The 26,328-nt window shown below is 41.0% G+C and overlaps 2 protein-coding genes across 3 annotated transcripts in view; both read right to left on the bottom strand.

Annotated features, from left to right (window-relative positions):
• Positions 1-26,328, bottom strand: part of PRR29 (proline rich 29) — a 527,555-nt gene that overhangs the window by 128,933 nt on the left and 372,294 nt on the right. The window lies entirely within an intron of this gene.
• LOC138299648 (uncharacterized) lies at positions 5,358-26,002 on the bottom strand. The gene is made up of 2 exons (XM_069238099.1): positions 25,888-26,002; positions 5,358-7,484 (listed from the first exon to the last, which is right to left on the bottom strand). Exon 2 carries the CDS (start codon positions 7,471-7,473, stop codon positions 6,445-6,447), a length of 1,029 nt encoding a protein of 342 aa, XP_069094200.1. The 5' UTR covers positions 7,474-7,484; positions 25,888-26,002; the 3' UTR covers positions 5,358-6,444.

Here is a 26,328-nt window from a genome sequence, read left to right as displayed (position 1 = left end):
CTCTTCTCAAGAACTCTTCTAAACAACCTATGGAAAAAAACTCTAATTCCCACTCCATACATAACATGGGCCCCTTGAAAGAATACTGGCCCTCCATTTCCAGCCTGGTGCATGCAATAGTCCCTGTACAGAGCAAGACAATGATGACTTCTAATATTTGCAGTTTCGTTACACTCTTAAATGAAGCTTAACAATAATGTTCCCGTATTTAAAGGACACCGGTTCAGATTGATTGTCGAAGATCATGATCCACTTAATCTCAAAATGGTTTTTAAAAGTTGCTACATCGGGTTTCATATATTGAATATTCAATACTGTGCTATTTTCTCCCTTCACCTGGATCCATCTTAACAATAGTGCACAACTATCCATGACCCTCTGTGGCTCTACAATGTTGCTATACACGTACAATGTATGGAACCCTCTGTTATTGTCAGAGCACATAGAATTTGGCTGTACTTGGATTTTTATTTGCTGTACTCTGCCTAAACCTCTTCTTAATTTACCCTCACAGCTATTCTCTGTATTGCAATTTGGAGCTTTAAGAACCACCTTCCTTTTAACGTTGTCCAACACTAGCTGAATAATCGAATACATTTTGTTGCTGGTTATGGATTTGTTGGTGGCTTCAACCACCGCTGCGACACTTGAGTAATAGCGTTAGGAAAGCCAGTGTGGATGATCAAGGGCTCCTTATCATGCTTTATTGTAAATTTAGCCTTGAGCATTGTAAATGTATTTCATGTTCTCAGGTTTTAGATTGTGGTTAGTGCTACCTCCCAGTCCCCTTTTAGGTCTACAGGTTTAGCCAGTTTCACAGTATAATTAGAAATTTGATTGTCTGAGATCATGTCCTTTGAGGTGTTGGATGGCAATGCAATATAAAACGATGTTGTCTCCATATTGCAGCCTTCAAAGCCCCCACCATACTTACACGCTCTGTAGTGAGCCGTCCAGCCCCCAAGTGTTACATTTCTCAGGCCACCACCTCCATTTGACAAAGGCCTGTCTGTTAGCCCCACTATCTTTCTGTTTCAGAATCTTTTCAACCTTGTACACCCTGTGTGCATTGTCTTGTACCTTTTGTAACTCTTCATTGTAAAAGGCACCCAACACAGTTTCACCATCATAGTCCTTTAACCTGTAAATATCTACACCTTCTTTGATCACCACACTCTCCACTATAAATAGTTAATTGCTAAAAGTCTGCTGGTAGCCCTTCGTAAAGACCCCTTTCAACTTTGAAACCCTAACATGATCACCTTCTTTTAAAAGAGGGTTCTTTACCTTGGCAGCAAATTGGATCCCATACACCGTTCTCCACACTGCTAAGGAATTATCAGTAGTTACCACTACAGGTGATGTTTGATGGTTTTGTGATAACTGGTATTATAAACATATATAAACACCTGTAGAACATCCACATATCAGTAGGTGTTGTAGCCCGTGAAATATCTACACATCTTAGATTTGAAATTTCTTTTAAAACCCTCCATAACAGCAGCTTTTATCTCATATGCATTACAAAATGATGGACAGAGTGCTGTTTTAATAATAAATAGAGCTTCAGCACTTCCACAGCTTCTGACCCCTCTTCTATCGCAACAAAGCTTACCTTAACTCAACCATGACATGTTATCTGCCCCTGCATTTCATGAAATGAAAGACACTGGTTTTGTGTAAAGCATTTTATTAAAAATAAAGAATGTTAGCAGCACATAAACAGGGTATACTTTATAGTTACATGGTACTCATCTTGTCGTTGTTGAACAGTTTGCTGACTTTTCACTACATATACATAATATGACACATGCTACATACATTACTAGGGGCCAGGCAGATACTTTACCTCAGTGTTGCAACTTTTGATATTTTTACAGCTATAAACTCAATGGCTTTAGACAGGACTTCCCGCTCACATCTCCTATAACTTTTTACACTAAAGGATACTGACGGTATTCAAAAGATCATATAATTCTCTGTCATGCAATACAAAACCTTTATTTCTGAAATAATCTTCGGTCACAAGCTCAAAGGCGATATGTAAGATGGTCGTCTGTGAAAGTATTAACTCCCTCAGATGACTTTTGTAGACGATCCAGTATTCACCAGTTGTAGGTAGCCACGCATTAATACACCAGTTGGCTATGCACGTAGGACTGTCACACTGCATCACTGTGGACACCTCACCAAGCTTCAGATGGCGGAGAATTACAAGTTATATTTCAGCTATCCTTTCTTTAAGCAGCACATATCCCAACCTGACAATACATATATCTCCTGGACGTAACTCAGAAGCATCTTGTGCACCGACATTCCGATACTTTACCTAAAAGTGAGTACTTATTTAACATTAAGTAATACAATAATGACATGGTACTGCAGGGACTCATCATTTTTCCCAACAGTTTTTTGTGGGTCTAAAGAGCCGACTCGTCTATTTTTAAAATGAATTTGGCACATATGTCTTTCGGTAGCCCTTTCTGCCATCCTTCTAACAAAATACGTACATAAACCACGCATTCAATAAAGTTTTTGAGCATGGCTCACTCGAACATCGGATCTCTTTGAGCGTGGTCAACAAAACCGTGACCATTTCAGGGTGGACATTTTTATTTTCCTCAGACAAACCATACATCCACCTCAGCAGTGTGCATACTTTATTTGGGTCTAACAAGCTACATATATGATGGATTGTTCTTGAAGTGTATGAGTTGTATAGACACATGTGGGCCTCCTGCTGCAGATCATTAATTTTATGGCCGTAACAGAGGTTATAATAGTCACGTTTGACACAAGCGCTCACAAAAATCACAGTAAAACCTTTATTCAGCCATATGGCGTTGTAGGGTACGCCTGGAGCTTCCTCTTGCTTTGGATTGCAGAAACATCAGTCTGCTTTGAACAACATAAGCAGTAAAAATGTATGGTGTTGACCTTTTATAGGCATATATACTGTATTAGTGTCTACAACGATTTTTACTAACCATGTCATTCTTGTGGGTCTCAGCAGCAGCTCTGAAATCATGAGAGTCACTGAGGTCCATTGAGGCATACCCAGCGTCAGAGATTCCATGTGGCTGTTGAACGACAGTTGCCACCGGAGCCCGTTCCTCCAGAAATCCTAAATCTTCATAGACCAGTGAGTTAGGAGCTGTTATATATTCTTCACTGTCTTCCATGTCAATGAAATTGTTTCCAGCATGTGCTTCGTTGCTCAAGGCTTCACTGCTGGAGCCCTTAATAGGGTATAGACGTTGTGGCAAATCCTTGAGGCTGAGCGGTCCTATCCACCCGCAGAGGCCCTCGTCAAAACAGATGACGTCATGCCCACCCTCTTTAAGGTAGCTCTGCTGGGTGCTCTTCTCCATTGCTGCCAGGCTACAATAATATCTATTGATAGTGTTCAAACCACCATCACGGGGAATCTTTTTGAAGAGGTGACTGTATCTCTATTAAATTACCGAGGTATCTCTTTCTGGAGGGCGGCTCCTTGGTTTGGAATAGGCTGCTTAGGAGCTCCTTATATGTATTCTAAGTATTTTTAAAAAATAGGGCGTACACCTCTACAACACATCATGGTCACCTGATCTACAGGGGCTCTGGTTCTTTGAGGGCTGCAGCATAGCTCTACCACATTTTAGGACCATGAGTGCGTGACTAGCATGTGACCAGGATAATGTCACAACACATGTGACCCAACAGAGACATGTGACCCCCCCCAGAAGTGATGTCACTGCTGGAGGAGGACCCCCAGAGGCCAGGAAGTCCTAGTAACAAAAGCGGAATCACTTTCAGAGGAGTGGGAAAACAGTCACTTTTTTGCATAATGGCAGAAGGTATTCCTTCTTACTACTAATAACAAATTCAAAGGTAGAAAGAAATCTGGTATATGGGAATTTTTTGAGAGTTTCACTTTTTTTCTGTACTAGATTCCTCCCTCTGTGGAAAGCCTCAAACCAACCCGTAAAATACCTTCTTCCAAGAAAGGTTAAAAACATGCTTGATAGTTTTTCATTTATTGCGGCTTTTCAATTTGATTTTACCGAATATTTAAAACTCTATGGTTGTTTTTTAAATAAACGATGCATCTAAGCGAATTTATTTGAATATTGTAATTTATCATAACCTGGAGCTAGTTTGTGAAGGTGGAATATACTTTCCCTGGTAGTTTGTAGCTCTGTCTGGTCATGTAACTTGGGAATTAATTTTGCATTTGGTAACAACGCTTTGGCATGTAGGTGTGTGCTGTGCTTATGGCTCTTTCCCTGAGCATATTAGCCTATAACTATCACTGTGATGTTTGAAGCAGTGCACATGAGCCTGAAACTGGAATAAGATCCTAGAAATAGCTGAACCCGTCCTTGGGAAGCTGTATGTTGTCATAGCTGCCTGCCTTCGGTCAACACATGTTTCAGGGACTGTCTTGCCATTTGCTTCATTCACTACCCAATCTTACCCCATGACTTTTCCTTCATATTTCCGTTTTTCTCAATGTGTTATCTTCCGTTCTTAAACTGTTCTCCAAAAAAAGATGGATTGAAATGCTACCCAGAAAGAGTGGCAATTGCTTAGGCTATTTGCAAGCATTTCTCCCATCATCTTCTCTTGATTTGTGTAGCCCTCTTCGCTCATACACTTGGGAGGCTGGTATAGAGTAATATCACATATCTTGGCCAATGAGCACTAGTTAGCAAATTACATAAATTGTAATGCTGTGAGGAAAGGAAAATGTCAATTGTTGGTAGGAAATTTTCTGAAAACGATGATGAAAATGTTCACTTCCACTTGTTCAAGCTATCTATCCCTAAAAGCATCCAAACTTGTTACTAGCACGGTTATGTCATCTAAATGCTTTGTAACCACAATAACTCATAAGGCGTATGCATCAAGACATTGTGCCCTGTAAAGTGACGGAAACTAGTACAAACTCACAGTAAACTATTTACTTTACAGTACAAAACATTTTTGCGCTGCACTGCGCTGCACAGGTGCCCTAAAATAATGACTGAGATGCTTTGCCTTATCACTCATATCTCCTAATTTACTCGCAGAGTTAGGCATCTTTTTTCAGAAGAGCGCCTCTAATCATAATGTATAAAAGTGATTGAAGCCCCATTGACCACCTTCTGGCATCATCAGTAGCATGCTGAGTTGCAGGGCCATTGCATTGGCAATCATTGTCATTTACGTTTGGATTTTGAAAAAATTCCAGACATGGAGTTTTTAATCTCTCGTCTTCGAGATAAGTAGCAAGTTCAAAACCTGCAAACACATTTTCTGATTCGATCCTTGATGTAAGCCAACCTTGACAACTTAAACTACAACTGAATTGAGGCATAAATTGAACACACACATAAGATTGGTGCCTGCAGGCATTTGTCTTTATTTCAGCACAGGCATGGAAGTCATTCTGAAGTGCAGTTTAGGGAGCAATGAACCCATAATGATTTTAACAGTGTAAGGACTTACTATAATAAGTTTATTCACAATTGGACAATCTATGAAAATTGAGTGCGGGTATATGGAATGCCTCTGCTGCTACTGTGAATTGTTTCACATTCTGCAGTGTAATTAACATTGTAGCATACATTACGTTTTTGCTCTGTGTGAGGTTTAAAGCAATCACATGACAGATAAGCATACTACTTATTCTATTGTATTCTCCTAATCAGTAATCAAACTACCACCTTGCCATTATTACATAAGAATAGTTCTCTATCCCCGTTTGAATAAAGTATGATTTTACAGCACATGCAATTAACACACATGCCTTTCCACCCAGTCTTTATCACACAGATGTTTTTAACACAATTGTCAAGTATATATAAGGGAAGTATGTGTCATTTTTGTTTTCTCTTTTTGGAGGAACCCCCTCATTTTGAATTTACTTCTAAATTCCCTTTACTACTACCTATCATAATTCCTAAAGTTATCCTTACCTCCATTTTGCAGTACCCACCCCTACACCCTAAAAGCACCCCTTTACCTCTCTTTACCATCATCAACACCTCAAACCTAGAATTATCCTACCACTCTAATGCTTAAGAGTACTCTTATTTCACTTTACCACAACCAACCCCTAACATTACCCTTAACTCCCTTTACCTCTACTTGTATCTAAACTCAATTTAAAAACATATATAGTTATGGGCATGAGTATGAGTTAAACGGATAGGTTATTCCATCACAACTGTTATAGCTATCCTGCCTGTCATATGACAAGTGTGTTCTATCCAATGACACTTGAAATACGGTGGACAAGAGTAACCCATCCGCCGAACTCTAAATCAGGGTCTATTGTATTTGAAAAAAACATACATACCTGCATGGCAAAGGCATGCATGTAAAGGTACAAATAATTATCTATGTGGTACTGATCAGCCTGGCACTTACGTTTAAAGGCATTGCCTGAATTATAAAGGCTGTTTCACTTCCTTTGAGTTACTTGGAAGGTGGAAGAGGTATTTCAGTGGGTGGAGAGGTGCTATTTGAAAATTTCATAGAACGGCAGAAGAGCACGTCTTCTTTGCCAAGACCGAGCTTGTACTGCCAGACACACACAGTTTGGTGAGCCTCTACCTTTATACTAACAGATTCTTCTATCTCTGTCGCCTCATTCCAGTTTTCCGATTCCGTATCAACACGCTTTCCCCCAAAACTGGTGCTAAATGCAAACTGCTGTTTGACAAATGCTGCCATCAGATCTCCTGCATTGTAAGAGTAAGACATGGATACGTTCCAGCTTTTCTCCACACTCTTCATCTTCTGACTTGCATACCCCACCTTACGTGTAATTTTCTTAGTCCAGTCTATTGTTGAATTTGAATCATTGGCTATGGTTTTAATGCATTCCCAGGTTCCGTATGCCGGCCCCTTAGTGACAGCCAACCCTCCGGGCATGAAGCTGATGACATCAGAATGAAATGAGAATGGCTCGCCATCTTCGTTTGTGTTAAAATTAGTACACCTGTAGTACTGCACTCCCCATTCATCATGAGGTTTCACATAGTAATAAAAACCCTTTGTCCCCCAATAGTACAGTCCGTTTTTGCAGTTTGGGTGTAGCTTATACTCGACAGCATCTTCATCCGAGTTCATGTTTTTCACTCTTCGGTAGGTGCCTTTACCCTGGAAAATGATGTAGAAGTTTCCGAACGCCGATAAGTAATGGTCACCTCCTTGGCAGTTTGGGTGCAGACTGTACACTACGGCTCCACTATCAGTGTTCATGTTGGCCACTCTACGATAATTGTTTCCCTTGATGATGTAAAAGAGGTCATCTTCGTGGGCCAGATAGTGATCACCGCCTTTGCATGACTGATGGAGGCTGTACACGTTAAGGTCTTGCCCCTGATGGAAGTTTGTCGACCTCATATAGCAGTTCATGTCCGAACGGACAATGTAGTAGTATTTATCTACGCCACAGAAATCCACCCCTGGGGCTTCTTTCTTGGGAACTATTCCAACCATGGTTTTCGGCACTGGAAAATAAAATACCCAATGAGGATCATTTGTCATTTCAAACTGAATATGCAAATCCTTAATGATTCTGCAGAGCACATATTGTAAAAAAAAAAAAAAAAAAAACATTCTCACGATTTAGACGATCATGAACTATATATTTTTTTGACTCAACCTTATAATATGGTAAAGTATGATGAACAGAACGATTATCTTTTGTAATATAATATGTTTTATTATCATTTTATTTGTCACTGCCTGCCTGACTCTGAGCAGGGGGCGGCTCACCTCCACTATTACAAGCCGTCCCTTGTTTTAGGTGCCCCCTACACACCAATAGGGCTGTCTTTTACTAAACTGCAGATAACTTTTTTTCTTTGCCTGCGTTTGAAACACTGTATCATTACAATACCACTTTCAACATCAATGAAAGGTTATAACATATCACAGATTTTCACTCCAAAGCCCAAAGCTTCCGCTTCTCCAGGACTACAGCTTTGAAAAAAATGTAAGGCTATTTCAGCTATGATAAAATAGCCCTGCTTCTTGTTATACTGTGGAATGGGGATATTTGATAGGCAGTAGTGAACGGGAAAAACATTCAACTACAAAGGAGAATAACTTCCAGTGCAAATATGAATACAGATAAGAATAAAAGCGGGATCTCAGAAATAATTAAGCACATCAAAATGCAGGTTTTTTTGCAAAAACGATATTTAGTTAAATGCAAGGAGGGCAGTAACATGATGTGGTTCAGATTGTGTCGTAACTGTCTAAGACTCTATCTTTCCTTCAATCTCCTATAGAGGAAAAATGTTGCAATAAATATCTCGTTTCTACTGATTTCTTTTTTTAGAGCAATGCGTCAAATGAAGGACATACAAGTTCGCATGTTCTTTGTTTAAAATGTGGTCGTACTTATGCTACATGACCTGTCCTTCACCCAGGCTGCTGACACTAGCAGCAGGTATTGCAATGTTAGTACTCAATTACAATAACTTATTACAGGTGAGCAGCTACATCCTTTCTATATAACAGATCTTTGGAGATCGTGTTTGGACCAAACGTTCAGTTTTAAATATGGCACATAAATATTATGAAAAACATTGTTACTACCAAAATATCTTGGACAGAATGTTGTTTGCAAAATATATATTTTTTTGGTGTATCATATCTTTAAAAAAACAAAAACAATTTTCAATATTGTTTTTTAATAGATTAGCATTTTTTAAAACTTATTTGAATATGTTATAGTTAATATATAATTTTAGTTAATAGTCTTAGTATGATTTTTTATATTTTTTAAAATATAGTTTGTAATTTTAATAATTTTAGTATTTTATTTTTTTCAGGACATGATCCCTCCGCAGGGTCACCCCCAAATATTTTGCCTTCATCTCTCCTTTCCTCTGAACTCATTTGTGTTGGCTTTTAGGACTCTGCAATTTACCACTGCTTAACCAGTGCTAAAGTGCCTTTGCCTTCTCTGATAAACAGTGTTGTCAGGCCTAAACCTTCCATCTTAGTACATATGTCACCCCTAGGGTGCAGTCTATTTAAAAAGTTAGATATGTAAATTTAAGTTTTACATGTTGTGGTAGTGAAAAAATCTGTCAAATTTGTTTTTTGCTCTTAGAAGGCCTACCTATCAGGATAACATTGGGTTACCTTATTACATTTAATAAATGTTGACTTTTCTTTGCGAGCAGGTAGGAAAGTCCTGTTCAGTGTCTGAGGAATAGTAATCTAAAACCCTTTTCAATGGCGAAGTTGGATTTTAAGTCACAACTCTGAAAATGGCATGTTTAGAAAATTACCATTTAGTGTCTCCCACCTGTTTCCTGGGTCACATGACTAGGAGTAATTGGCATTTGAGTATTCCTCCCAGACAACATCACACCAGAGCAGGCATCTCCAACAAATTGATCACCGACCAACAGAAGCCCGCAGGCTTCCTCTGAATAGCTACCATTCCATATTGCTTGTGAGTTAAATTGACACTATGCAGCTGGCAGAACTTTAAAGAGTCCACCATTTTTATTTTTTTAAATTAAAATAAAAAATATATACAGTATGTTAATTAAAAGAGTCCACAACAAATCCTATGAGACTGGGACACTGGCAGTGCAAGATGGTGCAGTCTACCTTCTTGTACAATGATGCCAAAGTTAAGCTTTTCCCTTCAAGCTAATGTGAATTATTTATTTTTTGTAAGCAAGTTGGTTCTACACTTGTACTTAGTTCTGTGGGTGAGTTTCTTACTTCCTTTCTTTCTCTCATTTTAGCTTTTATTTTTCTCATTTCATTCTACCTTTCTCTCCTTTTTCTCATTTTCATCTATTTTGACTCTTCTTCTTTCTCTATTTTTTCTTTCCATATCTTCTTCATTTCCCTCCGCTACATGTGCATCTTTTCTTTTTTGTTTTCTTGTTTTCTTTTTCAGCTTTCCTTCGTGTTTTTTTTTCTCATATTATATTATTTTCTTTCTTTTTATACTATCTTTCACTTCTGTTTTCCGCCTTTCTTCTCTTTTTCTCCTTTTACTCCTCATCTCTCCTTTCTTCCTCTCATTATCTACTTTTCCTTCTTTCCCTCTATCATTACATTCCGTCTTCATTTGCCCTTCCAACATTGCTTCTCTTCTTGTTCCTCTCTTTTCACCTTTTCTTTATTTCTTATTCTCATTTACTTTGTTTCTTCTCTCCTTTTGCTCTAGCTTTCTTGTTCTCTTTTTCTTCTTTTATATGGCTCTTCCTGTTTACTTCTTCTCCCTTTCCTTTGCTCTTTCCTTTCTGTTTATCTTGTACTCTCTTATTCTTCCTTAGTTTTTACTTTGCTTCCTTGTGTTCCTGTCCCTTTTCTCATTTCCTTTTAACATTTTCCCACTTTTATTCTAATCTTTTTCTACTTTCTTTCTTGTCTCCACCTCTAGATTGCTTAGTTTTTTCTTTTTTATGCCACTTTCTCTCCATTTCCATCCCTTCTTTTATTTGCCTTTCCTCAATTTTTTCTCTCCTTTTTCCTTTTCTTGTTTTCTTGCTTTTCTTCATACCTTCTCTGCTTTCCCCTTTTTCCTACTCATCTTTCCTTCTATCTCTCTCTCCCATTTACCCTATTCTTTTTGTCATTTTACACTGTTTCTTTTCTGCCTTTGCTACGCTACCCTTTCTCCCTCTTGATTTCTCTTTCTCCTCAATGCTTCACCCATTTCTTTCATCACATTTTCTTTTATCCTTTCCTTTTCTCCATTTCATACTTACCTTTTCCTGCTTTGCTCTCTCTCACCACACTTTCATTCCTTCTTGCCTTCTTTTTAATTCCTATTTCCTCTGTACTTCTCTCCATCTTTATTTCACATTTTCCTTTTTTCATTTTCCTTCTCCCCCTTTACTTTTTGCTTTTCTCCACGCTTTTATCTCCTTTTCATTCTTTCATTTTCTCCACTCATTTCATTCTTTTCTTTTCTTTTCTCCTTCATTCTCTTAATCTTTTTTCCTTTCCTTCTATGTTGACTCTGTAACACCCTATTTCCTTATTTCTTTACTAATTTGTATTTTATAATTGCCTGACATGAATACTCAATGGCATGAGAGTGGCTGAACAGTTAGGTTTACTTGGGAAAAGCTATAAAAAATATAATATTGCTCACCATCCTTCCTAGTTAAGGGCATAATGTGTAGGTTCAAAAAAATATTGTTTGTTTACATCACAAAAGGCACTTTAGGTAATCTAGCCAGATAATGGAAGTTTTTGGGCCTTGGCTCTCGAAGAAGAGTAGTGTAATCCCAAATCTTGGATTACAGAGCAAACCGGCCCCAGTAGGATGCTTGCCTCAGAGGTCATCCATAAACAAGACAAAAGGGAAAAAAAACTGATCCTTGGGGACACCATGGGAAAACCTCTAACTAAGCAGCTCTGCCACCATTAAAGCAGTATGCACAAGACAGCAGAACTTGGGCTTTTGAGGGCCAAAGTTTAAATTGATTGACCATTATGCACCCTTATCCAATTAATTCACATGAATGCCAGTAGTTTAGGAGAGGTTTCATTTATAAGAAGTTGTCCTCACAATAAGAAAGTTGGAGACCTCTGCAATAGAGGGTATGTGTGCTGGCAAGAAGGGCCATCCTAGCTTAATGGGGAGTGGAGCTGTCACCTACCACACTCACCTTTTAAAGGGACTGGCCCACCTAATGAACAAAGGACTTGACACTATACTATTTTGCCCCCAGGCAGACTGGGACCAGGGCAGGGAGGCAGGAAATTCCAGACCCCTCTGTAGGAGGAACACTCCAAAAGCTATGCTCACTTCAAAGTGGGTACCAGGTATAAAAAGGGGACCCTCCGACCCAGTCTTCACTACACATCTGAATCTGTGGGAAGCTCATAAGTAGGACTGCAGTGTTGCTTTGCTGCATAAAGGACTTCTACTCTGCTGCCCTGCTTCTTTGCTACCCTTTTGCGTGAGTGAGAAGGACTTGACCTACATCTTGAACTCAGGGCCACTAGAGTGACTCCAAGGGCTAGTTGGCTGGCCTCCTGAACAAATGCATCAGTCAGAAATCACTTCAACCTCCTTGAATCCCTGCACCTGGACTCTGCCTTATGTGAGTCCTGCCCCCCAATTGGTGCCATCCCAATCATGTGCCCTTGGAAGAGGGCTGAAGGTGCTCTGCAAGCCCTGGTGTAGTCTTAGGAAAATTAACACAGGGTGACTTTGCCTCACAGCTCTGCATCAGAACCGTGGTGACGTAGGATCTCACAGCTCCTCAAAACAACTGCTGTGCAAAGCATCCTTGATGCAGGCCCTCACATAACCTCCCCTTAGAACCACCACTGTGCTATGCATCCTCAAAGTAGGGACTAGCAATACTCTGCAACCAGGATTTAAAGCACTTTGTTCAGTAGGCCTAACTTGGTCCCTGTATCTGGCCTATGCTCCATCAGAGTTGGCCTGAACTTGTGACTGTGTCACTGTCTGGTGTGATCAGATCACCACAGTTGCTGCTTTATGCTTCCAATTCCTATTTATATCGAAATATTAAAAATCACATATATCTAGTTCTATTAATGGGATTTTGTCATTTTGGTGTTAAATGATCTATTAAAATTTCCTCTAATTTCTAAATTGGTGTGGGATCTTGTGTTATGTTTTCACTCTATTAATGTTTGTGTGCTGCATAAATACTTATGTATTACACATTGACTCTAAGTTAAGCCTGACTGCTTTTGTGCCAGGTTACCAAAAGGTTGAGTACAGGTTAATATGGGGTTTGCTTGTGTTTTACCTTGACAATGATTGCGGCTGTTTCTTGAGTGGGGTTTACACCTTACTCAACCGACAACCTAATTTCTCAAATTAATACATTTATTTATCAATTTATAGCATAATAGTGGGTAGTTCAGTTTGTAGGGGAATAGGGTGGGAAGTTAATTAAATTCGAAATAATTTAAATCTAATGATGATTAGTTTTTAATTGTAAATACATTATTTTTTTTTGCTAACTATGCACATTGTTGAATTGTTATCCTTTTTAGTTAAAAAATTGTATTACTGGTAATAATAAGCTATATATTATAGTAACAGGTTAGTGGGTTTGTAACAGAATGGGGTAGGAAGGTAAGTAAAACATGTATTTAAATCTAATATTAATATATATTTATTTATATAATTTAAATGGTATTTGAGTATTAACTATGCAAATTACTTAATTTCATAATTATGTTTGTGGTGTTTGAGTCCCTTTAATATGTGTTTTAACATTTATAGGTTTATTACACATTTATTTTTTAATAATGTGTTATTTTTGTGTGAAATAAGGTGGGCAGGAATTGAAGTTTAATATTTTATATAGCAATTGTTATTTATATGTAATTGATGAATTGGTAATTCACTATGTATAATATTACTGTTTTACTTATTATCCTAATTCGCTGTTTTATTTGAATCCATGATTATTTTAATGGTAAGTCTCTTTGAAATTTTGTCTATGGAATAATTTATACAAAATGTCTTAATGTTAAATATTTATTTTAATTAAATAACTTGGTACTTGTTTTAAAATGTTATTATTCTTTTTCTTTGGCAAGTGAATGTAATTAGTCCCTTATTTAAGTTTTATTTTATGTTTATAAATTCATTTTTTTCTAAAATATATTTTTCTACGTACTATAATTAAATAACATTTTTATTAGATACTGAAATATTTTTATTGCATGATTTGGACTTGTATTCTTATCTGTAATCCATTCAAAGTCCAACATTTTCTCTACTGTCGCTAATAGTGGAGTAGGAATAATAAATCTAATGCCTCCAAAGTGCAAAAGAGGTAAAGGATCAGTATGTACTCTGACCCCTTTTCCTTTTTTTCATAATTTTTCGAGGAATCAGATCTCAGCATGAGATTACCTTGCATCCCTATTGTTAGACTTTTCACCCTTGGCGTGGTCTCCCTTAACTTTTGGCCTCTGTTTCCCAGGTTGCTGATGTGTGCTGGACTCAAATTTTGCTGTTTTTTTTTTACTCTAGGCACTTTAGCACTGTTAACCAATGCTAAAGTGCAAGTGCTACTTTACAAAATGTGTATGTAATTGGCTTATCCATGATTGGCATATTTGATTTACTAGTAAGTCCCTAGTAGAGTGTCATAGCCTGTAAATCAAATGCTACTAGTGGGCCTGCAGCACTGGTTGTGCCACCCACACAAGTAGCTCTGTAATCATGTCTCAGACTTGCCATTGCAGTGTGTGCAGTTTTAACTGTAAATTCGACTTGGCAAGTTTACCCACTTGCCAGGCCTAAACCTTCCATTTTCTTACATGTAAGACACCCCTAAGGTAGGCCCTAGGTAGCCCCAAGGGCAGGGTGCAGTGTATGGTTAAGATAGGACATATAGGGCCTAATTCTGAGTCTGACGGGCGGCGGAGGCCGCCCGCCAGACTTCCCCCCTCCGAAATACCGCTCCGCGGTCGAAAGACCGCGGAGGGTATTCCGAGTTTTCCCCTGGGCTGGCGGGCGGTCTTCGCAAGACCGCCCGCCAGCCCAGGGGAAAACTCCCTTCCCACGATGACGCCGGCTCGTAATAGAGCCGGCGGAGTGGGAAGGTGCGACGGGTGCAGTTGCACCCGTCGCGTATTTCAGTGTCTGCTTTGCAGACACTGAAATACTTTTAGGGGCCCTCTTACGGGGGCCCCGTGACTCCCCCTCCCGCCATCCGGTTCCCGGCGGGAGAACCGCCAGGAACTGGATGGCGGGAGGGGGAGTCGGAATCCTCCATGGCTGCGGAGCGCGCTCCGCAGCCATGGAGGATTCCTACGAGCGGCGGAAAGTCAGCGGGAGACCGCTGGCTTTCCGCGTCTGACCGCGGCTAAACCGCCGCGGTCAGAATGCTCGTAGGAGCACCGCCAGCCTGTTGGCGGTGCTCCCGTGGTCGGTGGCCCTGGCGGCCACCGACCGCCAGGGTCGGAATGACCCGCATAGTAATGTGTTTTATATGTCCTGACAGTTAAATATTGCTAAATTCGTTTTTCACTGTTGCAAGGCCTGTCCCTCTTATAGGTTAACATGGGGGCTACCTGTAAATATGATTAAAGTGTAGATTCCCTCTGGGAGCGGATGAGCATGTGGAGTTTGAGGTCTCTGAGCTCACAATTTAAAAATACATCTTTTAGTAAAGTTGATTTTAAGATTGTGTGTTTGAAAATGCCACTTTTAGAAAGTGAGCATTTTCTTGCTTATACCATTTCTGTGACTCCCCCTGTTTGTGGATTCCCTGCCTGGGTCAGGTTGACAGTTGGGCTGGTTGCACCTCACACTAGACAGTGACACAAAGGCAGCTGGGGTGTAGTCTGCATTTCCTGATGAGCCATCTGTGCTAGGAGGGAGGGGAGGAGTGGTCACTCACACCTGAAAGGGCTGTGCCTCCCCTCGCACAATGCAGTCTCAACCCCCTGGTGATTGTCTGGGGCCAGGCCTGCGCAAGGCAGAATTTCACATTCAAGAGATATTCTGCTTTGAAGTAGGCCTACTACAAAGGAGAAATTGGGTACAAGAATGGTACCCAAAACCACAGACTTTAGGACACTTCTGGAAAGCAAGAGGAACCTCTGCCCGGAGAAGAGCTGAAGAGCTGAGGAAGAAGAGCTGCCCTGCCTGTGACTGTGCTTTGTGGAGCTATCCTGCATTTGCTGCTCCTGCCAAAGTAAGAGGGCAAAGACTGGACTTTGTGTGCCTTCCATCTTGTGAAGATCTCCAAGGGCTTGATTTAGAGCTTGCCTCCTGTTGTTTGAAGTCTCAGTGACAGCAAATACTTCTCTATGCCAGCACCTGGAGTCTCTTGAGAGAATCCTACTCTGCCCTGTGGTGCCCATCCAGTAAACGGGACCCTGAAAGGAGAAGCTGGCAGCCTAAGAGGAAGGAATCCATGCACGGAACGCCATGCGGGAAAAAGATTGACGCGACTCCGATCTGCGCTGAAAAATCTACGCGTGGCTGGCTTCGCCTTTGAAAATCAACGCTCGCCTGCAATGCGACCAAAGAATCGACGCACGAGGCTGGAGAAACGATGCACAGCATTTCTGACGGAGGCTGGTGAGATCGCAACCCGCGCTGCGTGGTTTTCAGATCATCGTGCCGCTGGATTTCCGACCCAGGCACCCCTGGGCACGTAAAAACAACACAAGGACTGCCCGGACCCGTGAGTGCTGACCGGATCGACACATCGCTCTCCTGCGGAGAGAAGGAACAACGTGCCTGACCGGACGAAAGGAGAAACGATTTAAGGTCTCGCTCATGAGTGAAATCGACGCATCGCAAGCCCTTTTCAATGCACACTCGCCCGTGCAGGGTTATTTTAGATGCACCCAAGGTACATTGTCACGCTAACAGTGTTAGTGTGTGTTTAAAACTACATGAAGACTCTTTTTGCTTTTTAATTGATGACTTGTGTATTATGGATTTTTGTTGTTTAGGTCTTGTTTTGTTTAGATAAATATTCCCTATATTTCTAAACCTGTGTTGTGTCATTTTGTAGTGTTTTCATTAAGTTACTGTGTGTGTCGGTACAAATACTTTACACCTAGCACTCAGAAGTTAAGCCTACTTCTCGTGCCAAGCTACCAAGGGGGTAAGCAGGGGTTAGCTGAGGGTGATTCTCTTTTACCCTGATTAGAGTGAGGGTCGTTGCTTGGACAGGGGGTAACCTGACTACCAACCAAAGACCCCATTTCTAACACCTATATGTACATATTTGTTTTTCTTTAATATTTCAAACACTACTGACGGACTTACATCAAATAACAAAAAGTGTGCTTTCTGGACCAAGATCTACCTTTCCGCCAAATTTGGTGTAATTCTGGCCAGTTGTTCGGGCTGTACTCGTGTTCAAAACCCCTATGAAAATTAGCATGGGAAACACAACCTTTTTACCCCCCCCCTTTTTCTCAGCCCTCACTAGATGGATCACACTAAAACTTTCCAGACAGCAGCTGACGTGAGTGTCCAAATGTTTTGACAAATTTCATGAAGAACCTTCAACCGGCACCAAAGATCTAGGCAATTAAAAAACTGCTTTTTCTATAGTAACTAGGTCATAACTATACTTACTGGCGACCATCAGTAGGTAATATATATACGGGGTCACTGGTTGGCAGTCAGGTTGCACTCTGTCCAAGCAGGGATCCTCACTCTAGCAAGGGCAATGGAGAAACACACTTAGATAACCCCTGTCTGCCCCATTGGTAGCTTGGCACAAACAGTCAGGCTTATCTCAGAAGCAATGTGTAAAGTATTTGTACCAACACACAAATTACTACAGTGAAAACACTACAAAATGGACACCACACCAGTTTAGAAAAATAGGTAACATTTATCTGAATCAAACAAGACCAAAACAACAAAAATCCAACATACACAAGTAAAAGAATAAGAGTCTTGTTCCATAGGAAACAAGCGAAACATTGGTTTTACACAAAGTACCTGGTTTGCATCAAAAATAAAGCTGCATGAGCGATTGTGCATCTGAAAAGTCAGCGATGCGTTGATTCCTTATTCACAAGTGAGTCCCTGCATTGTTTCTTCTACAGTTGGGTCGGTGGTGCGTAGTTTTTCTTCCTCGCAAGAGAGCAATTCGCCGATTTCCAGAAAAGGCACCTTGGATTTGCGCAGGTTCCCGATGACTTTGATACCCAGGGATGATGAGCGAGAAATCAGGTCGCATGGTGTTAGAAACCGGGCTGGGTGGGCTTTGTGTCGTTATCAGCTGCTGCAAGCAGGGGTTGCGTCGTTTCTCCAGCCACTATGGATCAATTTGCCTGGCCCCAGACACACACCAGTAGGTTGGAGACTGCATTGTGTGAGGGCAGACACACCTCCCTCCACTCTAGCCCAGATGGCTCATCAGGATATGCATGCTACACCCCAGCTCCCTTTGTGTCACTGTCTAGAGGGAATTCACAAACAGCCCGACTGTCAGTCTGACCGAGAAAGGGAATCCACAAACAGGCAGAGTCACAGAATGATTTAAGCAAGAAAATGCCCACTGTCTAAAAGTGGCATCTTCAAACTAACAATCTAAAAACCAACTTCACTAAAAGATGTATTTTTAAATTGAGAGTTCAGAAACACCAAACTCCTTATGTCTATCTGCTCTAAAAAGGAATTTGCACTTTAAGAAAATGTAAAGGCAGCCCCCATGTTAACCTATGAGAGAGATAGGCCTTGCAACAGTGAAAACCGAATTTGTCAGTATTTCACTGTTAGGACATGTAAAACATATGTATATGTCCCACCTTTAACAAACACTACACCCAGCCCACGGGGCTACCTAGGGCCTAACTTTAGGGTGCCTTACATTTACTAAAAGTGAAGGTTTGGGCCTGGCAAGTGGCTAAACTTGTCAAGTTGAACTGGCAGTGCAAGACTGCACAAACATTGCTACTCATGTGGGTGGCACAACCAGTCCTGCAGCCTCATTAGCAGCATTTTATTGACAGGCCCTGGGCACCTCTATTGCACCTTACTAGGGACTTACTAGTAAAGAAAATATGCCAATCATGGAAAAGCCAATTACACATACACTTTACACAGGAGTACTTGCACTTTTGCAACGGTCAGCAGTGGTAAAGTGGCCAGAGTACCAAAACCACCAAAAACAGAGTCAAAAGATAACTCGCTATACCTATAGCTCGTGCCTTAAGGTAACTATAACACATGCTTTCGCCATGCACTGCTAATTACCTACAAATTGTGCCACTCATGACATCTTTGATAACATCATTGATAATATCAATGCAATATTTGCAGTAAAAGTTTTGACAAAAAAACGGTGAGAAAACGTTAACTATAACTGGCGGATTACTAAGGTTTTGAACATTTTAAATGTGAGCCTAACTATAACATCCCTATAACCTGTTTTTTTCAATGAACTTCTATGTTTTTTAAAAGTTCTATTTCCTAACCATATCATCCCCATAACTTTTGTTTTTTTTCATTCAATTTCTATGTTTCTTAACAAATTGTAATTTTAATTACTATACATTAATCCTACCACCGCTGATGGCCATGCACAGCAGCGGTTGGCCACAGGGCATAACCGTGTCTGTGGGTGGGTGCGTGAGGGTCTGGCTGGTGCTGTGAGTGAGTGCATGAGGATCTGAGTTTGTCTGTGAGTGAGTATGTAAGTGTCTCAGTGGGTTTGTGAGTGGATGTGTAAGTGTCTGAGTAGGTGTGTGAGTGGGAGAAATTGATTGAAATAGAGACTGAAAGAGAGAAAGAAAGTGAGGGAGAGAGATAGAATTTTTTGAGGGTTTGATGTCTGATATACTTAAAATTAGATATTTCTGTAAAATATAAAATCAAAATCTACTTGTTATTAAAAATAAAAATGGTCCAGCTGGACTCGCATCCCCAATGCTCAGTATGAAGGTCTGAGAAAACTATGGGTTTTGCTTTTTTTTATTTTTCCAACTCTCTTGATTCAGCTAAATATAAATATGTTTCCAAAGGAAATGTGTGATAAAATGATATATTTTCTATTTAATTAAATTTCATAATATGTATGGTAATTCACTCCAGACATTGACTAGTAAAGTATTAACTTGCTGGGGTGTTTGCAGATTGATAACGTAGCCCACCTGGCCTGAATGTTTGATTTATCGGGATACTTTTTGTTTATCATTGAGTGGCCAAAATGAACATTTATAAAATGATGAAATTCAGATTTTTGATGTTTAACTTGTTTTATTATTCAAATCCAAAATGTCAGATATATTGCACATATAAGGAACAATAGCAATTAAATGGGTGACATAATATTCTTACCTACTGGAGGTCATCAATAAGTAGTTCTAGTTAGGACTTAGGGCCTCATTACAAGTTTAGCGGTCGGAAAACCCAACCACCAGACCCCTGGTGAGGAGACCGCTGTGGCCCTGATGACCTCCCCACCTGCCCTATTACAAGTTTTCCACTGGGCTGACTGACAGAAAACAAGTTTTCAACTAGTCCTGTGACATTGTACTTGGCTCCATATGGAGCTGAGTCCAATAGCGTCGCAATTGGGGGCCGACCATCACCAGCGGAATACACACTGTCTGCACATTCCATCGTTGCTGGGGGGGCCCAAGGCAGTCTGGCCACCACCACAAGTCTGGCAGTCTGGAGCCCGCTGGACTCATACTCAGGCCCTTAATTTTCCTAGAAAAAAACACATTTTTTATTTTGCTAATAACTTTTGTGCCGCATGATGAAACTTCACAAACTTTTCAAAATTAGTATTCACCTCAGTTCAGCTGCTTCGTTGAAAGTTTTGAGGTGATTCTGCAAGCAGGGGCCAGGAAAAGGGAGTCCCAAAATGTGTTTTTTCTCATGCAACTTCCCACAGGGATTTTAGACATGACTATGGGCCAAACTGCTGAACAGAATTACACCAGATTTGGTAAGAGGCTAGCTCGTGGTACAGAAAGATCCTTTTTGTGATTTGGTGTAAATCTGTTCAGTAGTTCTCGAGTAATTAAAGAAAAGCAGATTTTACAGATCTCATGCTGAGCTCTGACTGGCTGCTAACACAACCAGGAATTGGTGGCAGACATGTTGGGACTTGAACTCAGAGGAGTCCCCCCAAAAAAAGTTTAAAAAAGAAGGGGCAGGTTAGGAATAACCTGAGCCCTTAGGCCTGGTAGCGGGTGGCCCAGGGACCTGCCAAGACCAAAGGGCATTCTTAGTACATTTTTCCCTAGAAAAAGCTCCAGGGTGCTAATTGTAATATTAAGGTGGAGGACGGGGCGCATGTGGCCACTATCCCCATGGTAAATATCGGCCCAAGAAACCGCCACCTTCCCGGGGCCAGACCAATGTTATGTAATGGATGAAGAAGGCCACATGACTCTCTTCCCAAGCCATTTATGACCCCAGGGAACACCACTTCCCTAAGGCTTGGCCAAATTTAAAATGAGGAATGGGGGCCATTCTGCCCTCCTGCTGGGGCCATTTCAGCCCAAGGGACCACCACCTCCCCAGGGCAGGCCCTGCAATTACAAATGAGGAGGTGGGAGGCATGGCCCCCTCCTGGAGCCATTATTAGCCCTGGGGACCAGCACATCCGACGGCCGGCTCACTATCGCCTGAGGTGCCCACCATTTGGACATAGTTGTTTGCTGTCACTTGGCAGGAGCTTTGATAGCTCTTGCCAAGAGAGAGCAAACAGTAAGTCCACTCCCAGCAGACAGGAGCTGGAAAAACTGCCACCACTTGATGGAAGCTGACTTTTCATCTGTTTTTCAGCATGATTCCAAGAGGGCAGGAAAACAGCTGAAATAATTACTCCTGCATGTAGGGAAGAGCATTGTCTGCCACTCCCTGCACGCAAGAGCAATGTTAGTTCCCTCTGGGGACGTGGAGCCTGCAGAGACCGCCGAGGCATTAAGAATCCCCTGTGGTACCCAACACTGCACACTGGGTGGCATGGGTGGGACCAGGGCACCCAGCAACAATTGACCGAGCCCTGGGGATGGGGACCCTGGGCCAAAAATCAGCCAGGACCTGCAGCCAACCCCAGCCCTGCATGGCCGAAGGTCGTGCACAGCAGAGGTTGGATTAATGTAAGGAAATTTAAAATTACCTCATATTAAAAAAACATAGAAATTCATTGAAAAAGAACAAAGGTTACAGGGATGTTACAGTTCATATTTTACACTCATAAAACCATAGAAATTCACAAAAAACTATAACTCGTGTCCTAAGGTGAATAACTCAAACCCCCACCTTGCACAGTTTTCTCACCAATTTGTTTTTTACAAATGTTGCAGTTATATTATAAATTATGTTATAGAATATGTTATTACTGATGTAATATGATGTGGAGTAATTAGCAGTGCATGGTGAGGCCACAAGTTAGTTACCTTAGGGCATGAGTAAATTCTGAACTTAACTATAACTCTGTGAAACCTTTGTTTTTTCAGAATATATATTTATATACATTTTTCAATATATACATATGGGGCCAGCTGCGTAGCAGAGGGTAGGTATGCATCTGGTCCCCCTCTCTGGGCTGATTTAGGCCCAGGGACTTTGCTGCCTGGGGCCTGGCCGTAAATCAAAAAGTGGAAGAGAATCACAGTCCCCATCCTCTGGTCGAATTTGGCCTCAGGGATCCCATCCATGGTGAAACCCATCACGCCTTCCCCATACACTGCTAATTACCCAACATATTACATGACTCATGACATCTTCTTTGGCATCATTGATAATATCACTGTGCATGATGGGGCATGAGTTATATTTACCTTAGGGCACAAGTTATAGTTACTTGCAATAACTCTAACTATAAGTGGGGAAGTCCGGTGGTGTTTTCAAACCGAACATTAAACCTAACTTTGACAATATATATCACTTTAAACTTTGCCCAAAGGAGTCCACAGAGCTGTTCATTATATATATATATATATATATATATAAATATATATATATATATATATATACATTTTCCAGAGATTTAGCTTCTCAAGTTTACTCTTAAGTTGGATGCAAAAGCAATGAAGCCATTTAATGGTAGTTGCAGTTACCCTACTTATTGTGCTGCAGATATACTATTTTTGTATGCACAAAGGGCAGCAAGCAAGGTTGCTGTACTGGGATGCATCAAAGGGAGAATGCATTTTTGCTCTCAACTAGCGCTGGCGCACTGTGCCGCATAGCACCAATGGAGGAATCCTTGCACCATGGGTATAGTCAGGATTATTTTTGTGCAGGAGGGGATAACGTCCTGCACAAAAACAACACAATAGTATTTTCCTCTTTCTCTGTGTGCTGCACAATGCAGCATAGCTAGAAAGTGGAAGCAACAAGGAGAGATAAAATTAATTTTCCTTGTTACCCCACTTGAGGGAGACACAATTGTTTTAAGCCTTCTAAGGTTTACAATCCTTTGTAAATCTGGGAATGTGCCAAAATACATGGGTGGATGCATGGCAACGCCCATGCTACACACATGTAACACCTTCCTAACCAAGGGCAAGACAAGCCAGCTATATACGCTGTATTGCATTACTTAGTATTTGCTATAGCACGCAGGGCTACACAAGATAGCTGTAAATGGCTTAGTAAATGCCAAAAAGGATTTTTCATCAAAGTTGCACCATACAAATGACGCATCCCCAACACAAAATCTTAGAAAATATGTCCTTTTGTATCCCTCTCAAGTCAAATGCAAAAGCTTTGATATTCTTTCATGGAGGTGCAGTTCCACACATAGGGCCTGATTACGATTCCGGCGGGCGGCGGAGGCCGCCTGCCAGAATTCCGCCCTCCATAATACCGCTCCGCGGTCAGAAGACCGCAGAGGGTATTATGAGTTTTTCCCTGGGCTGGCGGGCGGTCTCCAAAAGACCGCCCGCCAGCCCAGGGAAAAACTCCCTTCCCACGAGGATGCCGGCTCGTAATAGAGCCGGCGGAGTGGGAAGGTGCGACGGGTGCTGTTGCACCCGTCGCGTATTTCACTGTCTGCAAGGCAGACAGTGAAATACATTTTGGGGCCCTCTTACGGTGGCCCCTGCAGTGCCCATGCCGTTGGCATGGGCACTGCAGGGGCCCCCAGGGGCCCTGCGACTCCCCCTCCCGCCATCCGGTTCCCGGCGGGAGAACCGCCAGGAACTGGATGGTGGGAGGGGGAGTCGGAATCCCCAAGCCGGCGCAGCAAGCTGCGCCGGCTTGGAGGATTCCTTGGGGGCAGCGGGAAACCGGCGGGAGATCGCCGGTTTCCCTTCTCTGACCGCGGCTAAGCCGCCGCGGTCAGAATGCCCCGCGGTGCACCGCCGGCCTGTCGGCGGTGCCACCGCGTCCCGCGGCCCTGGCGGAAGTAATCCGGCAGGGTCGTAATGACCACCATAGTTACTAGGGGTCCATCTGAAGTCAAATGCAAAAGCATTTATGTTATTTTGTGATGGTGCAGTTCCACAAGTCTTTACTAGGTGACCCTCACAAGTCAAATGCAAAAGTATTGAAAATCCTACATATAGGTGCAGATCCACTAGTCATAACTAGGTGCCCCTATGGAGTCATATGCAAAAACATTGACATTCTCACATGAAGCTGCAGTTCTAGTAATGGTTACTAGGTGATCCTCATATGTTGACCCTCATGTTTAATACAAAGCACTGGAATTCTTACACAAAGCTGAGGTTCCACTTGTCATTAATAGGTGTCCCTCATAATTCAAATGCAAATGCATTGATATTTCTTTGTGAGTGTGCAGTTCCGCAAGTCATTATTAGATGTCATTCACAAGTCAAAGGCAAAACCATTGCAATTGCTACAGTAAGCCACAGTTCTACTAGGTGTTACTTGGTGTCCCTCCCAAAAGCAAAGAAATATTTTCATGAAGCAGCACTTCCGCTTCTTGTTAATAGAGGACCAGCTAAAGTAATAAGCAACTGCTTCAAATTACCTTTCCGAATCAGAGAGTTGCGGCTTCAGTATATAAATACGTGCACAAATGTTTACTATTTTAATCATTTGTGCTTGTTTTCAATAGGATTATTTATTTGGCAAAGCGTATTTATAATAATTAGCCAAAGTTACATATTTCAATAAATTTATTTTTTGATTTGTGATCACACCCTACTATTTATAGGGACTTTAATTGACTGGTAAGTACTATTAGATACTATATTTTGGCTTTTTATGTTTATGTGGATGTATACTTTGTTTTTTGGCTTTAAAAAGGGTTTTTATGTCATATTGATAGTGCTTGTACAACACTCCAATGGGGGCGATGCAAATTTAAAGTAGTTGCTAGAGGACTCTCTCAAGTCAGATGCAAGTGGTTGGGAACGTGGCTTCAATCTAAAAGTCTACAAATACACTTTAGCTACTATAATGACTTGTGCTCATTATCAGTATGATAAATAAATATAGCAAAGCTGGTTTATAGTGAGGAATTAACTTTGTACTTTACAATAATTGAGAGTTATGAAAATAGATGATATAACCCTTCTATAAATAGTGACTATTTGTCATGGGGAAGTGCACGTGTCCAAAAATGTCTATTTTGGGTAAACTATTTTTAGGCATATGTGTTTATGTGCAAGTGCAAAAAACAGTCACTCAAAGGAAAGGCATCCAATGGAAGGAGTGGGCGGGTGTGTTTTTCTATAACTTTTGCTGGAATGAGATGCAATATAATTTGAGTGACATATCAACAGACCAATGGTGAAAGAGTATTGGTTGGGAGCTCAATGCATATATTTTTTGTATTTTCGGTGCTGGCACGACACACAACAGATCTACCTAGGACAATAGTGTAATCAGTGCTAATGCACTTTAAAATACAAAACATGCATTAGCCCGGACAGTTTCGTAGCAATTTTTTTAATTAGTTTTATCCACACTGCAAAGCATCAGTGCTGCTGTACAACATGGTTACATAACTTTGCCAAAGCCAATAGTTTGTATAGGTGAGACTTATTGGTTCTGTTAATGCTTTTTATCTATGCTTAATTACTGTACTGCCATGTAAAATGTGCATGTAAGTGCTGGCAGTAATGCCCTTACTCATGGTTTTCTGCCCTGCACACTACTTTAATTAAACAGTGCATAAATCATTTTTTCCAGTTCCATTCCATAAATTGTGTGCTGCAAAGCAATGAGTTATACACAAACCCACCCTAAATTTGCAGTACCATATGGCGTTTTACATATCCATCCGAAAATATTAAATAAAACTCTGATCCAATGGAACATCTTGCTAACAATGCCTACCAGGACTCAAAAAATCTTTCAAAAAAGAGTTGTTTCTAATCTGAAATCAGTGGTCATTATTTTCCTACTTCTTCACCAATCAATACAAAATAAACAACGTATATAAAATCAGAATATCATAACTATAGAATATCACAATGCAGATTTTAGAACAATGCATTTATACTTACAAAAAAAGTTTGAGCAAGATTCTTGTCAGCAGAAGCTTCCTTCTGGGAAATGATATCTGCAAATAGACTGTAGGATTCAGCTGTGGGGACCTGACTATAAATAGAAAAGTTATCTCCAAGCCTTGCCTACTCATTAGGTTATGTGACTCACCCATGGGCAGTTCATCAGAAGACGTTGTGAAATATTTGACTGCTTCTGCCTTCAGGCAGTGTCCTGTTTAAACACGCTGTTTTAAGCAAAGGCAAGGACCCAGCCTCAGGAATTGCATTAACTTCACAACCAGGCTTTCAGAAGCGTTTTTGGTGTTTTTGTAAGGCAGTGCTATAAAAAAAGCCTTAACATAATTCCTCATTTTTTAATCGAATGAATGGTCATGGCCATTTTGCCTCTTGGTACATATGTTGCCCCTACATACTGCATTGTTGTTTTATAAGAAAATG

This window comes from Pleurodeles waltl, chromosome 6 (genome assembly GCF_031143425.1).
Source record: "Pleurodeles waltl isolate 20211129_DDA chromosome 6, aPleWal1.hap1.20221129, whole genome shotgun sequence".
In the NCBI taxonomy this organism is placed as follows: Eukaryota; Metazoa; Chordata; class Amphibia; order Caudata; family Salamandridae; genus Pleurodeles; species Pleurodeles waltl.
This window is presented reverse-complemented; position numbering and strand designations above follow the sequence as displayed.